The 13,922-nt window shown below is 41.5% G+C and overlaps 1 protein-coding gene across 1 annotated transcript in view; it reads right to left on the reverse strand.

Moving 5' to 3' along the window:
- chodl (chondrolectin) overlaps positions 1 to 6,386 on the reverse strand; it is an 8,995-nt gene extending 2,609 nt beyond the window's left edge. Inside the window, exons 1-5 of the mRNA XM_042067445.1 lie at positions 6,086 to 6,386; positions 2,990 to 3,302; positions 2,369 to 2,526; positions 2,053 to 2,103; positions 1,578 to 1,667 (exon numbers count right to left, since the gene is read on the reverse strand). Coding sequence (XP_041923379.1) covers positions 1,578 to 1,667; positions 2,053 to 2,103; positions 2,369 to 2,526; positions 2,990 to 3,302; positions 6,086 to 6,185 — 712 coding nt within the window. The 5' untranslated portion in view covers positions 6,186 to 6,386. The remainder of the gene's footprint in view (positions 1 to 1,577; positions 1,668 to 2,052; positions 2,104 to 2,368; positions 2,527 to 2,989; positions 3,303 to 6,085) is intronic.
- Positions 6,387 to 13,922: the final 7,536 nt, after the last annotated feature.

The following is a 13,922-nucleotide window of genomic DNA, read 5'->3' on the forward strand; positions in this document are numbered from 1 at the left end:
AAACCAATAAACTGCACTTAGTGTTCATGAACTACTTGCTCTACGTACCATTTGAGACAGAGACACCCTCTACATCAAAGTGGACTAATGCAATAATATTTAAAGAGTAAGGCCTGAGAAACCAGGCCATGTTGAAAACACACATCCACTTAAAATGCCTTGTAAAACCTGCAGGCCATTTATTAGACTATGGCTGTTTATTTATGACCCTTTCTTTCTTTCAGATTCGTATGGAAACAGATTCTTGGACTCTGTGAACTCACACACCGACTATATCCTAACACTCCTAACAACACTATAACACTATATCCTAACACTCCTAACAACACTATAACACTATATCCTAACACTCCTAACAACACTATAACACTATATCCTAACACTCCTAACAACACTATAACACTATATCCTAACACTCCTAACAACACTATAACACTATATCCTAACACTCCTAACAACACTATAACACTATATCCTAACACTCCTAACAACACTATAACACTATATCCTAACACTCCTAACAACACTATAACACTATATCCTAACACTCCTAACAACACTATAACACTATATCCTAACACTCCTAACAACACTATAACACTATATCCTAACACTCCTAACAACACTATAACACTATATCCTAACACTCCTAACAACACTATAACACTATATCCTAACACTCCTAACAACACTATAACACTATATCCTAACACTCCTAACAACACTATAACACTATATCCTAACACTCCTAACAACACTATAACACTATATCCTAACACTCCTAACAACACTATAACACTATATCCTAACACTCCTAACAACACTATAACACTATATCCTAACACTCCTAACAACACTATAACACTATATCCTAACACTCCTAACAACACTATAACACTATATCCTAACACTCCTAACAACACTATAACACTATATCCTAACACTCCTAACAACACTATAACACTATATCCTAACACTCCTAACAACACTATAACACTATATCCTAACACTCCTAACAACACTATAACACTATATCCTAACACTCCTAACAACACTATAACACTATATCCTAACACTCCTAACAACACTATAACACTATATCCTAACACTCCTAACAACACTATAACACTATATCCTAACACTCCTAACAACACTATAACACTATATCCTAACACTCCTAACAACACTATAACACTATATCCTAACACTCCTAACAACACTATAACACTATATCCTAACACTCCTAACAACACTATAACACTATATCCTAACACTCCTAACAACACTATAACACTATATCCTAACACTCCTAACAACACTATAACACTATATCCTAACACTCCTAACAACACTATAACACTATATCCTAACACTCCTAACAACACTATAACACTATATCCTAACACTCCTAACAACACTATAACACTATATCCTAACACTGGAGAACATTTCAGAGAAAGCACCAGCAATAAGCGCATAAGCGGTCAGATTAGGAGCGCATAAGCGGTCAGATTTGGAGCGCATAAGCGGTCAGATTAGGAATTGTTCTGCGTTCTCATGGTGCTCTCATGTGTTACCTGAGGGGTCAGCCACTAACACTGGACTCTCCCCGTCCTCCGCATCCACAGCTGGCTTCGTGTTCGCAGACTCCTCTGATGCGTGAGTGTCTGAGAATGCATAGACATTTGTAAACATGTCTTCCTGTTATACCAACAGTGTGTTTCAGCCAGAGTTTTGGACAGAATGTGAAAACATGCTTGTAAGATTTACTAGCATAGAGCAGGTTACAGGCTAATAATACATTATATTACATCATCATAATACATTATATTACAATAAATGAATTCATTATAGTATCACTATTATTCAAAACGACCAACAACGTGGCTGTTTAAGGTTTATAGGGATTTGTTTCCCCCAAACTATTTAATCTGTTTCAGGAATGTTGCCAGTCCAAGTGTACAGGTGTGGCATGAAGAGCATTTTTCCAAGGCACAGGTGTGTATGTTACGTAATCCTGTCTGTAATATTAGCAGTGGGAAAGCCTCTCACCTGTTTCACGAATTCCAGGCCTGTCCCCTTGTTCCTTCACCAAATGGCTCTCTAGACCAGAAATGATAACTTTGTCATAATGTTTTGTATGAGTGTGTGTGTGTGCCTATGTGGATGTGTCTGTTCGCATTTGTGATTAAATGTTTGACACTGGTTTCTATCTGTTGGAATGGAACATACAAAAGAAGAAATGCGGCTGTTTGTTCTAATCATTTCTGGACTGTCCAACACTGTGTTCAACCCTGTCTGAAGCAGTCTAAGTGGACATAAGCGTCACATGTCATGTTTATTCAGACGTCTGCATATTCTCTGTCACCTGGCTCATATTTGCAGATGAAGTTGTGCTTCATGTTGCATCTGTCATCGTTCCACTGGTACAGGTAGGCTCCGCCCAGGCCGTGATGCGCGGTGGGCTGGTGATACATCACCACGCAGGCCTCGCCCCCACACGACGGCTCGTCAAAGTACCAGTTCCTTAGAGACGGGCAGAGGACACGCCCATGTCAACGCCACCACACAGGAATGTTAGGGTAGCATAAGTGATCGCCATGTCAACGCCACCACACAGGAATGTTAGGGTAGCATAAGTGATGTAAGTGTGCAGACATTCACAATAATCACCAAATCTATTTCAATTCAGAACTGTTGAAAACCTGTGAGAACTGTGAGAACCTGTGGTTCTTCATAAATCAACCAATCACCAATCAGCAACATCACAACAGGTTCATGAAGACAGCATAAATCAACCAATCACATGCACACAAACCCACAGAAGTGGAACCAACGTTCAGGTCCCACTTGACATAACTGATAGCTGTGTACAATATGCCCAACCAATGCGTGTCTGTCGTTTAAAAGCTTCCAAATGACCGTAAGGAATCTCTGCTGGTCTCCTCTTTTCTCATCAGCTGTGTATCGTCCTGCCACCGCCGCTCACCTGAACTCCGACACACTCCCGTCCGTCCAGCGGTAAAGGTCTGGGCAGGACGTGACCCCGGCGTGCTCCTGGGTGCTGTCGCCGTCCGAGCGGGTCAGGCCGATCCAGAAGTCTCCGTCGGCGATGCTGCTGATCTCCCGCAGGAGCCACTCGACGTGGCGCTGCTCGGCGGCGTTGTCCACGCTCAGCAGCGAGCCACCGTCCAGCTCGCACGCCTGACTCGCCTCCCAGAAGGCCACGCGGCTCGTCATGTCGCGGAAGTAGGCGATCTTGTAGCACGGCTGCTCTGGGCCCCCATGGCACACGGTCTGGCCTGCAATAACGTTGTTATATATATATCACATATCTGGCCTGCAATAACGTTGTTATATATATATCACATATCTGGCCTGCAATAACGTTGTTATATATATATCACATATCTGACCTGCAATAACGTTGTTATTTATATATCACATATCTGGCCTGATATCAGCTTGTTATATATATCACATATCTGGCCTGTAATAACATTGTTATTTATATATCACATATCTGGCCTGCAATCAGCTTGTTATATATATCACATATCTGGCCTGTAATAACGTTGTTATATATATATCACATATCTGGCCTGCAATCAGCTTGTTATATATATCACATATCTGGCCTGCAATAAGGTTGTTATATATATATCACATATCTGGCCTGCAATAAGGTTGTTATGTTATATATATCAAAATAAGGTCATTATGTTACATATCAGAATAGGCTGTTATATTATATACATACATCAGAATAAGGTTTTAATATTATATACATACATCAAAATAAGGTTGCTATATTATTATTAGAATATGGTTGTTATATTGTGTACACATTAGAATAAAGTTGTTATAATGTAGACATATTATATACGTTATATATTTGAATTTGAGTTATGGCTTATGAGTTTTCACATTGCCATATCACAGTTCAAATTTCTCACTAAAATTTTATGGTGAAAATGCGCACGTCACACATCATACCTTGTTCATACTACATAGCCATATTTATTCTGCTCTTATAAGGTAACTGCTAATAGACTGCACATATTTAATTTATATCACTGTAAACCACCTTCTGTAAACCAACTGTATAGGCCTACTACTGTCTACACTGCACTATATTTCTTGTCCTGTCTATGCACCACCTGTCTATACTTTGTATATCACATTGCACTTTTCTGCTTTTTGTGCACTTCTGGTTAGACGCAAACTGCATTTCATTGTCTTTGTACTTGTACTCAATGACAATAAAGTGGAATCTAATATAAAATATGTCTTTTGTAATAGCAGTCCATTCTATTATTGAATATTTTACTCTACAATAAGCAGACAAGTCAGGCAACAAAGTTTGAAGTTGGGATTCAGATGCAGAGAGCCAGAAGCAGCATATTTTCAGTCCAGTCATGCACGGAAGCCAGAGTATTTCATTCATTAGTCCTGCCTCTTGGTCCAAGAACTCCGCTAATTAACAAATGTAGATGGATGATGCGCTGCTCTGGGGCGCACGCTGCCTGTCTCAACCTCTTCATGCCTTGTCTGAGCAATGATGATCTTTTCTCCCCAATTTGTCTGACCCATGAGAGTCACAGGGCTAAACAAGTTATCGTTCTCCCATCCAGAATTTAACCATCCAATAGCCTGTAGAACAATTCAGACTAAATCATCCGGTTTTGCCGAGAGTTTTAATGTAGTGCATTGAAAGTCCTTCTTGATATATCCTTTCAGTGGAACATCTCTGACAGGCTGCTTGGGTGCAGACAATATCATCCTAATCATAACTGATCCATTACCATCCAATCGAATACCATTTCAATAACTGTAACATTTTTGGACTTGTTCTCACAATACTGAGTGAATGTGGACTGACAGACAACACAGAGGAAGCAAATACAAAACAGAAGCTCAATAAAGCTCCAAGCAACGTTATTCAAGCCTTTGTGAGGCAGTCAAGGATTTACAGGATTTACTTTTGGATATACATCCCTTATACAGACAAGCAAAAAAGAGGTTCTAAAAGAGGATACATGGCAAGGGCAGATGGATAAGGTATAGCGCTGATGAGCTCATAGCATTCTTCATCTGCTGGTCATAGCTTTATATGATCATGTAGCCGAGCCGAGAATTTAACCACCTCACTGCTCATCCACTGGTAATGGCGGAGGGCAATTCAAGCCCTCTTATAAAAAGCCAGGGTTACAGCAGCACATTGAGAATAATAACCGTGATTAATACACACTCTGTTAAAACTCTAATAATAACATTAGCTCACTGCCCAGGAGGTACTTTAAATAATTGCCTGATCCAGATTTGCACTCTCATCACTTTGGGTCCGGTAATGGGCTGGGTCCTGCAGGAGGACTGGACTCAGCAGTTTACGCACCAACTTCCCACTTTTTCATCTCTTTGCTTCCTTCCTCTGTTTCCGATTCCTCCCTCTTTGCTGATGCTCAATCCCTCAATTCCATTTGACCATTTCCTAAACTTTTGACCCCATCCTTCAACGCCACTGTCCTATGTCAAAGCCTTCCAGACATCTCTTTAATACCGGTGATCTCAGCTTTGGTTGTCACTATTTGCACTGCCTTGCAATGTACTATTGCTTACTTTTGCACAAAACTGTTCAAAGATTTCTGTCACGTCCAACAATCAACTGTGAACTCACTCTCTCTCTCCCTCTCTCATACACACACACACACACTCATACACACACACACACACTATCTCACTCACACACACACACACACACACTTTCACTCACTCTCTCTCTCTCTCACACACACACACGCACAATGGGTAAATTTAAGAATTTAGATATAATTCTAATCCAGAAGTGCATTACAATTTTTGGATACTTCACCATACAACTTAATTAAAACCTTATGCATGTTATATTTCAATTAATATTTTAGATTTCTCATTGACAAAATCTGACAAAAACATTTCCCCTTTTAGACACTCGTATTGCGTTTTAGCCATACCAAATAAGTTATGCATTAGGTATGCCTAACTGCAGTCTCACCATGAGGCTAAACTTTTCCTCGAGTTTAAAATGTAATTAATTTCGACTCACCGCTTACAACTCTCGCGCCATGGGCATGTAGGACAAGGACGCTCAACCCGGACAAAATTCGAATAGCAATCATGTCCACGCGCATCCTCCAGAGTTTCATAAAAGACACTCAAAACGCCGTGAGCCGCCAACTGAGCACACGTAGACAAACGGCCTCTGAGGCTCAGAATGCCTTTGTCTCCTGTTCACTAGTGGCCACTCTGGCTGTCAGTTTCGGGGATAGACATGGTGTCCCTGAATAAAGCTCGCCTGTCAGTTTGAGGGGCGCTCTAGGTTTAGGCGAAGCAGAGTCCCTCCTCCCTCTCTCCGCGCGCTGTCGGATGTGTGATGTGTTCCCAACGTTGCGAGCACGCTCAACCACTCGACTCTAACGTTTATTGATCTCCCCCCTCGTGCCTGCCAAGGCTCGCCTGCAGCTGATCGACCAGGGCCACAGCTGTAACCCCGCGTCTCCACCACCTATTTCATTAAACCTCAAAACACGACTGAGCATGTGAGCTTGGCAATTATGCATATCAAAACTGTGAAATTACATATTTGAGTTCATGGCATCTAGGCTAGATCGTGTATCGTCCTCACAAACCAAAAGTCGCTGTACCCTTTTAAAATGGTTAGCTAGTCTTCTTTAATGAGGATATATTAACCTGCCATTACCAGGAACCGTTGAATGAGAGGAATTCCCTGAACTGATATACTTCATGCGATTAGATCATTGCTTGGGCAGAGACTGCATCATTCCTAGATTTATGTGGGTTTTGATGGGTTTGCTTGCATGTGGGGGTTTTCTCTCTTATTCTTGCATTTGGAAAATCAAATATGATTCATTTAAATATGGTTCTACGATCTATAGATCTATAGAAAATCTATCGATGCTTCGCCATCCTTACATTATGTCTCACAAATTCCTTTTGTCTTCAAAGAAACTGCTGGCATGGGCAGCACTGTGCCTTCACTGTTTCAGAGGGATTGTTTGTGTTTGTATACAAAATAGAAAATACATGTTAAATGTTAAATATAGACTAGATATCTGTAAATATTAAAATCAGATGATGATGACAGATGATTGTCTTAAAGGAGCCACACCACTTTTATGACACTATGGCATACGAAAGCTGTTTTGTTGACCTTTAGTCTTGTTACTGTGTGTGGAGAACAGGCCAGTTATGAGCTCTGTCCAACATTGGTGGTAGGATTAGAAAAAAAAAATCAGCACATTTTAATCATATCTCAATAATACCGATAACCGTGATCATTTTGGTCATGGTATCTCTAGTGGCTGGCAGAAAAGTTGAGTGGCTGGTCGATTTTGGAATCCACCAGCCACAGAGGCAGGTGGACAAAATATTTATATTATAAATATTTTCATGCCTGCAGTGGATACAAACTGAAAACGCAGTGATTCATCTTTTGATCCTCAAACTGGCATGCCTGGCGCTTACTGACCGTAGCCCATTTGAAAGTATTACATCTATTCTCTGCTTTGTATTTTATTATAGCCTATCTATCTCTTCTGGTTTTATTAGATGTAGATGTATATCAGTCAGTCAATCAATCAATCAATCAATCAATCAATCAATCAACCAATCAGCAGTCAGCTCCACCTCAAATGATCATTTTCACCCAGAGTAACTTCCCTAATGTTTAATGAAGTCACCGATTCCTCTGGCTCCCAATTCCACCTTCCATTTTGTCCCACATAATACTAGCAGCAGTTCTTCATCCCCTGCGGCCACTGTGCTGTGCCCGTCTGCCCTGTGGGGGAGACCACAATGCCCCCTCATCAGCCCAGCATGGGTCTGAAAGTGGCCTGGCGAGTCTACTGAGGCCTGTGGGCATTGTTCCTGCCCGCTTCCTTCACTCTGATGGCCAATTACGCTGTCATGGCCAGACACCTGCCCCGCGTGCGGATTGATCTGGCTGTGGAGCCATGCTGATCCAGGGCTGTTAACTGTGCTGTAATATGCATCGACACAGAAATGCTATTACTTAATTTGCTATTCGCTATTGATCAGTTATTTCTCTGAAGTTGATGCCATTCAGTTTTGCCTTGTGTGCTCGATAACGACACTAAGAGATTCTCTGACACATTATCAATAAAAACGGAAGCTGCATTATTACAGGAACCCTCATCTGGATGGTTATTAAAGAGATCTGGCAGGAAACGCTGGCAGCGAGGAAGGGGTGGGGGCCTAAAAGAAATGTCGGGTAATCACAAAAACCGGGAGTCTGAGTGCGTTGTGATGCCGTGAGGCGGGGGGGGGGGGGGGGGGGGGTTAGGGAGGGAGGAAGCCAGCTTGCAGAAAGTGAGCCATAACTGGGCCAGGTGACTTCTGACTCTGCTGAGGCTGCAAGCATCCCGCACCACAGACCCGGCCAGAGCATCACCATCAATAACGTCCACGGCTGCATACCAGCCACCCCCCTCATGCTGTTTCCGTTGCAGCGGCCCCCGCTGCACCATCAGGCTGTCTCTATGGTGTTTCCTGTCTATTGTTACCAATATCTCTTTGTCCACATAAAACAATCAGCGGTGTATTTAATCTACCCTGGCCGGCCTGGATCATGATTTACTTACATGAGGCCAGGCAGACATCTAATATTATTGTGCGCTCACCGGTGGGAAGTCTAGCCTTTTTAAGTGATTATGGTTAAATGCATTGTTGTGTCTACGAGACACTTTTATTGGCCAACCCTCGGTGCTGAGGCCAGAGACTTACTTGTCTGGCGTGGAGCGTTTGCCTGTGAAAGAGTATTTGTCAGATAGATTTGTTAGAGTGCCCTGGCTTGCACCTGAGGGGGTCCTGACCTGGAGGACACGTAATAAGTCAGGACCCATTTCACCATTCTTTCATGTGTCTCCTAAAAATTCACTGAAGTATATCTTTTGGAAAAATAACAAGTGGTGCTTCTGCAGTGAAAAAAAATCTAGGTCATACCAAACAATATCCTTAAACTAAAACAATTCTAATAGTCTGGTCTTACCTGCAGAATGTAGGAAATGGACACTATTTTACTGCACACTAAATCCTCACTCCTTTCAATCTCCCTGCTTGTACCTTTTCTATGAAATAATTTTGTCTAAAGCTAAAAGTGTATTTGTTGATGACACTGGTAAATCATTCTCTCACAGATTGGCTGAAACATATCACATATCACATTTTTCAAATATTCACAGGAGAGATGTTAAAATTCTAGTGTTATAGATAGCAGCCAGTCAACCACCAACTGCACCAACTGCAGCCAGTCAACCACCAAGCCTATGTACCATCAAAAATAAAATCACCAACAAAGCAACCTTTGTGGGCAAAAACAGCTTTTGAGAGCATATCACTAAGGGTTATCAAGCAGGCACCTACTTCATCTGTGTTTCATAGAATTTAGGCCCACGACACCACCATATACACCTCGAAGAGAACTACAATGTGGAGTAGTGCAAACCCACAGTGCCAAAATGTTGCAAAGATCTGAGGCCCTCGTGAGGGTTAAAGGCCTTTAACATCACTAATATCACCAAACCCACAGCACCACTGAGACGTCAATCCTGTTCAACCAACTTCATGGTTCCACCCCTGGTTCATACATCTCTCAGTATTGACCCATGGGTTATTCCTCAGATCAACTGCCCCTTCTTCCTGTCCCAGGACGGCTGAGCCGCAGGTCCCAGAAGAGACATAAGGCAGCGCTGGGGAGACGATGAAGAATGGCGGCTGGAGGGGTGAGTGTGAAAGACACGCCTGCCATCGCCGCTGACCCCGGCAGAGACAAACGAGGGGCCCCTGAAGTCCGCTGGGGGAAGTGAGTCCTCGCTCTTCGCTGATTGGATTAACGGGCCGCTCCGAGGCGATGGGAGATGAGGCGCAGCATTAAAAGGAAGTACCAGACATCCATTAAAGTAACCAATGCGTCCGCCACGTTCAGATGCCTCTTCTGCAAGGCTCACTGTCCGACCCAAGTGGTCATTGACCCGTATCATTGTATCCCATAATTCACTTGTAGGCCTTTGTTATCATAGTTTCCAATTTCATTCCATGTGGATTAGCGCCTTATAATGCACATTTCACACCCCAAACATGGAGGAATGCTAGCTCTGGGCCACTTCAGGAGTAAACTAATACCTCTCTCCACAGAGAAGGAAGCTCATTGGTGTGGGCCCACAGATGTCAATTAAACTGATTGAGAGATAGGAGTTAGGTCGTGTAACTATGGCTCTTGTGTATCGTCATATTGTAAGCCATTAGGACTAACTGCAACGGTTTGATTAACCCGGCGCCATTGCAAGTCTTTTCTGGAGGCTACCGAGAAGGAGGATGAACCATGAACCTCTGGAGAAAAAAAGAGTGAAAGAAGGGGCAAGCCAGTAACACCAGGCTAGGAGGAAGTCTCCGGCTAATGAATGGGCCTTCTTTATGACCCCTCGGAGACCCACTGCACTGCGGAGCTCCACTCCTCTTCATCACTTAGAGAGCTCACCATACCGCCAACGCTAGCTCCTCTCCCTGTAGCCTCGCACCGCCAGGGGTGACATCAGCCGGTGACTGGTGCTCAGGGCTAATTCAATCAGTAATTAGGCGATAGTGTGGGCTATGGGGTAAACGCAGACACTCCAGCTCAGAGACTTGTGAAACCAGCCACGCGTTTATGTCAGCTAAACACTCACAGTTGAGAAAGAGATGTCACACAGTTGATTAAACACAGACAGACAAACAAACAAACAAACACACACCCACATCTACCCCCCCCCACACACACACACACACAAAAGGAAAATACGCACATATTGGGGTGTCTTCAGTTACTATTCCTAAATATGCATTTGCTCATTGAAGGCCTTTGAAAAACACTCTCACCAACTCCTACACACTGAGAAGAGCAAAATATAGACCTACTCCCATTCGTCTGCAGCAAGCAAATAAATGAAGCATGTTTTCGTGGTGTTGCCTTTTCTCTTCCTCTTTTCTCCTACATATATATAGAAACTACTATGGCACGCCACTTCTGTTGGAGTGGGTACTGTGCGAGGTAGGCACAGGGGTGTATTTTCCCCCAAATTGCTCCATTTCCACAAATGGACTCTTATTGATTCTAAGAATGCATCTCTTCAAAACAGATAATCTGTTACTGCCATTTACCTCTGCCAGTCACCACTTAAGCATAATTACCCTATAGTCAATACTGCAGCCTGCCCTTGCCTGCAGTTAACCTTTCAGTCACCAGCCAGGGGCTTGAAATGCAGGGCTCCTAGCCAGAGCAGGAGAAAGCAGAGCAATTGGGTCGGGGAGGCAAAATTAGATTATTTCTTCATTAATTCAGTTAGTTGGTTGTTTAATGGATAAAAGAAACTGCAGGATATACCTCAAGTTCAGAAATGATGTTAGAGCACTAGAAAATGACCCCCCCCCCCCCCCAACACATATATGTGTTTATATTTTATATCTCTGACTGCAAAAAACATTAGTACAAATGATGGCTGAATTGGACATTTTTAGAGATGTATAACTGTTCCAGTATATGTGTATGGCATCTGATTATTGTGCTATTTATTGCATTCTGCAGAATTCACAACTTTTCAGGGATTTCAATACAATAATAAAACCCAATTATGTTCAGTGGCTCTAGAGCAGGACTCTATGGGATCCAGAGTCCGATGACACTACATGGTTTGTGGTGTAACGATTCAATATTTAGCTCCTTGCATTTCTTCTACTTCAGATAGACTTAAGCTTAAAAATGAACATCCAAACAAAATTAAATATAAATGTGAATAAAATAATAGTATGATTCATATTATCAATAAAACAATAGTATGATTCATATTGTCAATAAAATAATAGTATGATTCATACTGTCAACAAAACATAATGCCTCGTATTGTAGGCTAGTTTTTTATTAGACACTTTTTATTAACTTGTGAGTGATTGAGGATGTATTAAATTAACACCTATCTGAGGGCCCAACCAACAGAGTAAGAGAAGATAGACTAACTAGGCAGATTATCAACTCTTCCTGTGAATAAAACCTTTTTTTTTTGTTTTACTATACACAGGTTTTTTTTACTGAGAAAAAAACAAACTTTACTGAGCACCAAACTTATAACTTTTTATCAAACTCAAAAACACATTGTTTTTATGCTTATAGTGTATTATAAGACTAATTATGACTTTTATGCTTATAGTCATTTCATCACATATGCATTATGTACATTGAATACTGTATTTATCAGATATTTCCTTTTATGTGACATTCATATGAAATGTGCCATCAATCTGAGCCTCCACTTAGTGTTATTGAATAACAGTCTATGAACTATGTCAAAAACACATCCTGTATGACTGTCTTTCCTTGGCTATGGTACTGTATAAATATACTGGCTATGATAAATGTAATAAGTAATAATGTATGTAATAAGTAAACTCAAATTGAAAATGCACCCTCAAATGATGCAGACTGTGAGTAAAATGATTTGTCCAAAATCCATTTTCTTTCTCGCACAGCAAATGTAGATTCTTCTGTGATTGCCTTGCATGATTACATTTTAGGGAACACGTAAAAACTTGATTATGCTAACCACTATAAAATGGGCTCTGAGTGACCTGCCTTAATGTGGCCACACAGTTTTAAAAAAATCAATCCACGGTTATGAATTGGCCTTGTCAGATTCTCTACGGGAGACAATGTATTTTCATAAGATGGGCAGTAATTTTGTAGTAGATGACAGGCAGCTTATGAAATATGTAAAACCTCTTCTCTTGGCAACCCACTGAACATTTGTCACTAGTGCCACCTATAGAGCGATGGCCTAGTCTTTTCACCATAAAAACTCAGCATTTTTGGGACTGGTTAATCCCTAGAAAATAGATACTAATCCGTGCTTTTGGGGAGTATTATTCAGTGTAATACAATACAATAATGTCTTGTAAAACATTGCTCAACATCAAAGACATGGAAAACAAAAACATCTAAAAGAATTAAGCAGTCTGTTACAGAGCAATATAGTGATACTTCTGCAGCACTTGAACATTCTGAAGAAATGTTCCTTTAAGTCAGTTAAATGTCAGTTAAATTCCGTCAATATGAGTGTACCCATAGACTGTATACAGTCCTTGAGTGTACCAAAGTGTGTGTGTGTGTGTGTGTGTGTGTGAGTGAGTGAGTGAGCGAGTGAGTGTGTGTGTGCGTGCGTGCGTGCATGAGTGAGTGAGTGAGTGAGTGTGTGTGTGTGTGTGTGTATGTGTGTGTGTGTGTGCACTGTGTTGAAGTGCTGCAGCAGTCGTCCAAGTCTTGCTGGCTCTCCCACTGTGAGTTAATAAGGGTAATTAATGACTACTAGCTATTTGACAAAAAGAGCAGTCCTCATCATTAATCTCTTCACAATTAGCCAAGATGCCAGAACAAACAATCACTTTTCATTACACATCCAAAAAAATAAAAAAATCCTGATTAAAATTGATTTTCTGACTTGAGTCGATATTCAGCTGTGGGATTGAGAGGTTAAAGAGTCTCCTGTCCCTGTCATAAAAGACCAACTGTTCTCCAAAATTGAGAAAGCAGCTCCAAGTGATCTAGGCTAAGTAAATATCGCATATTGCGAACTGCTTAATTATAATGTAACGTTTTACAGTATTCAATGCGGTGGCTATTCACGTCAGATTGGACTACTAAACATCTACAGTACCTGCAATTAACTTTGGCCTAGGCCTACTGCAGTTTCCTTTAGGCTGTAGGTCCCCGGTGTGGAATAGCCTATCGGAATAGCAATTTTAGTGCAACGTCGCCCCCAATCGTCATTCTTTGAACATGCACTAGACTATAGCTCTGCACTAGACTAATGACTAACTCG

The sequence above is a fragment of the Alosa sapidissima genome, chromosome 17 (genome assembly GCF_018492685.1).
Source record: "Alosa sapidissima isolate fAloSap1 chromosome 17, fAloSap1.pri, whole genome shotgun sequence".
Classification (NCBI taxonomy): Eukaryota; Metazoa; Chordata; class Actinopteri; order Clupeiformes; family Clupeidae; genus Alosa; species Alosa sapidissima.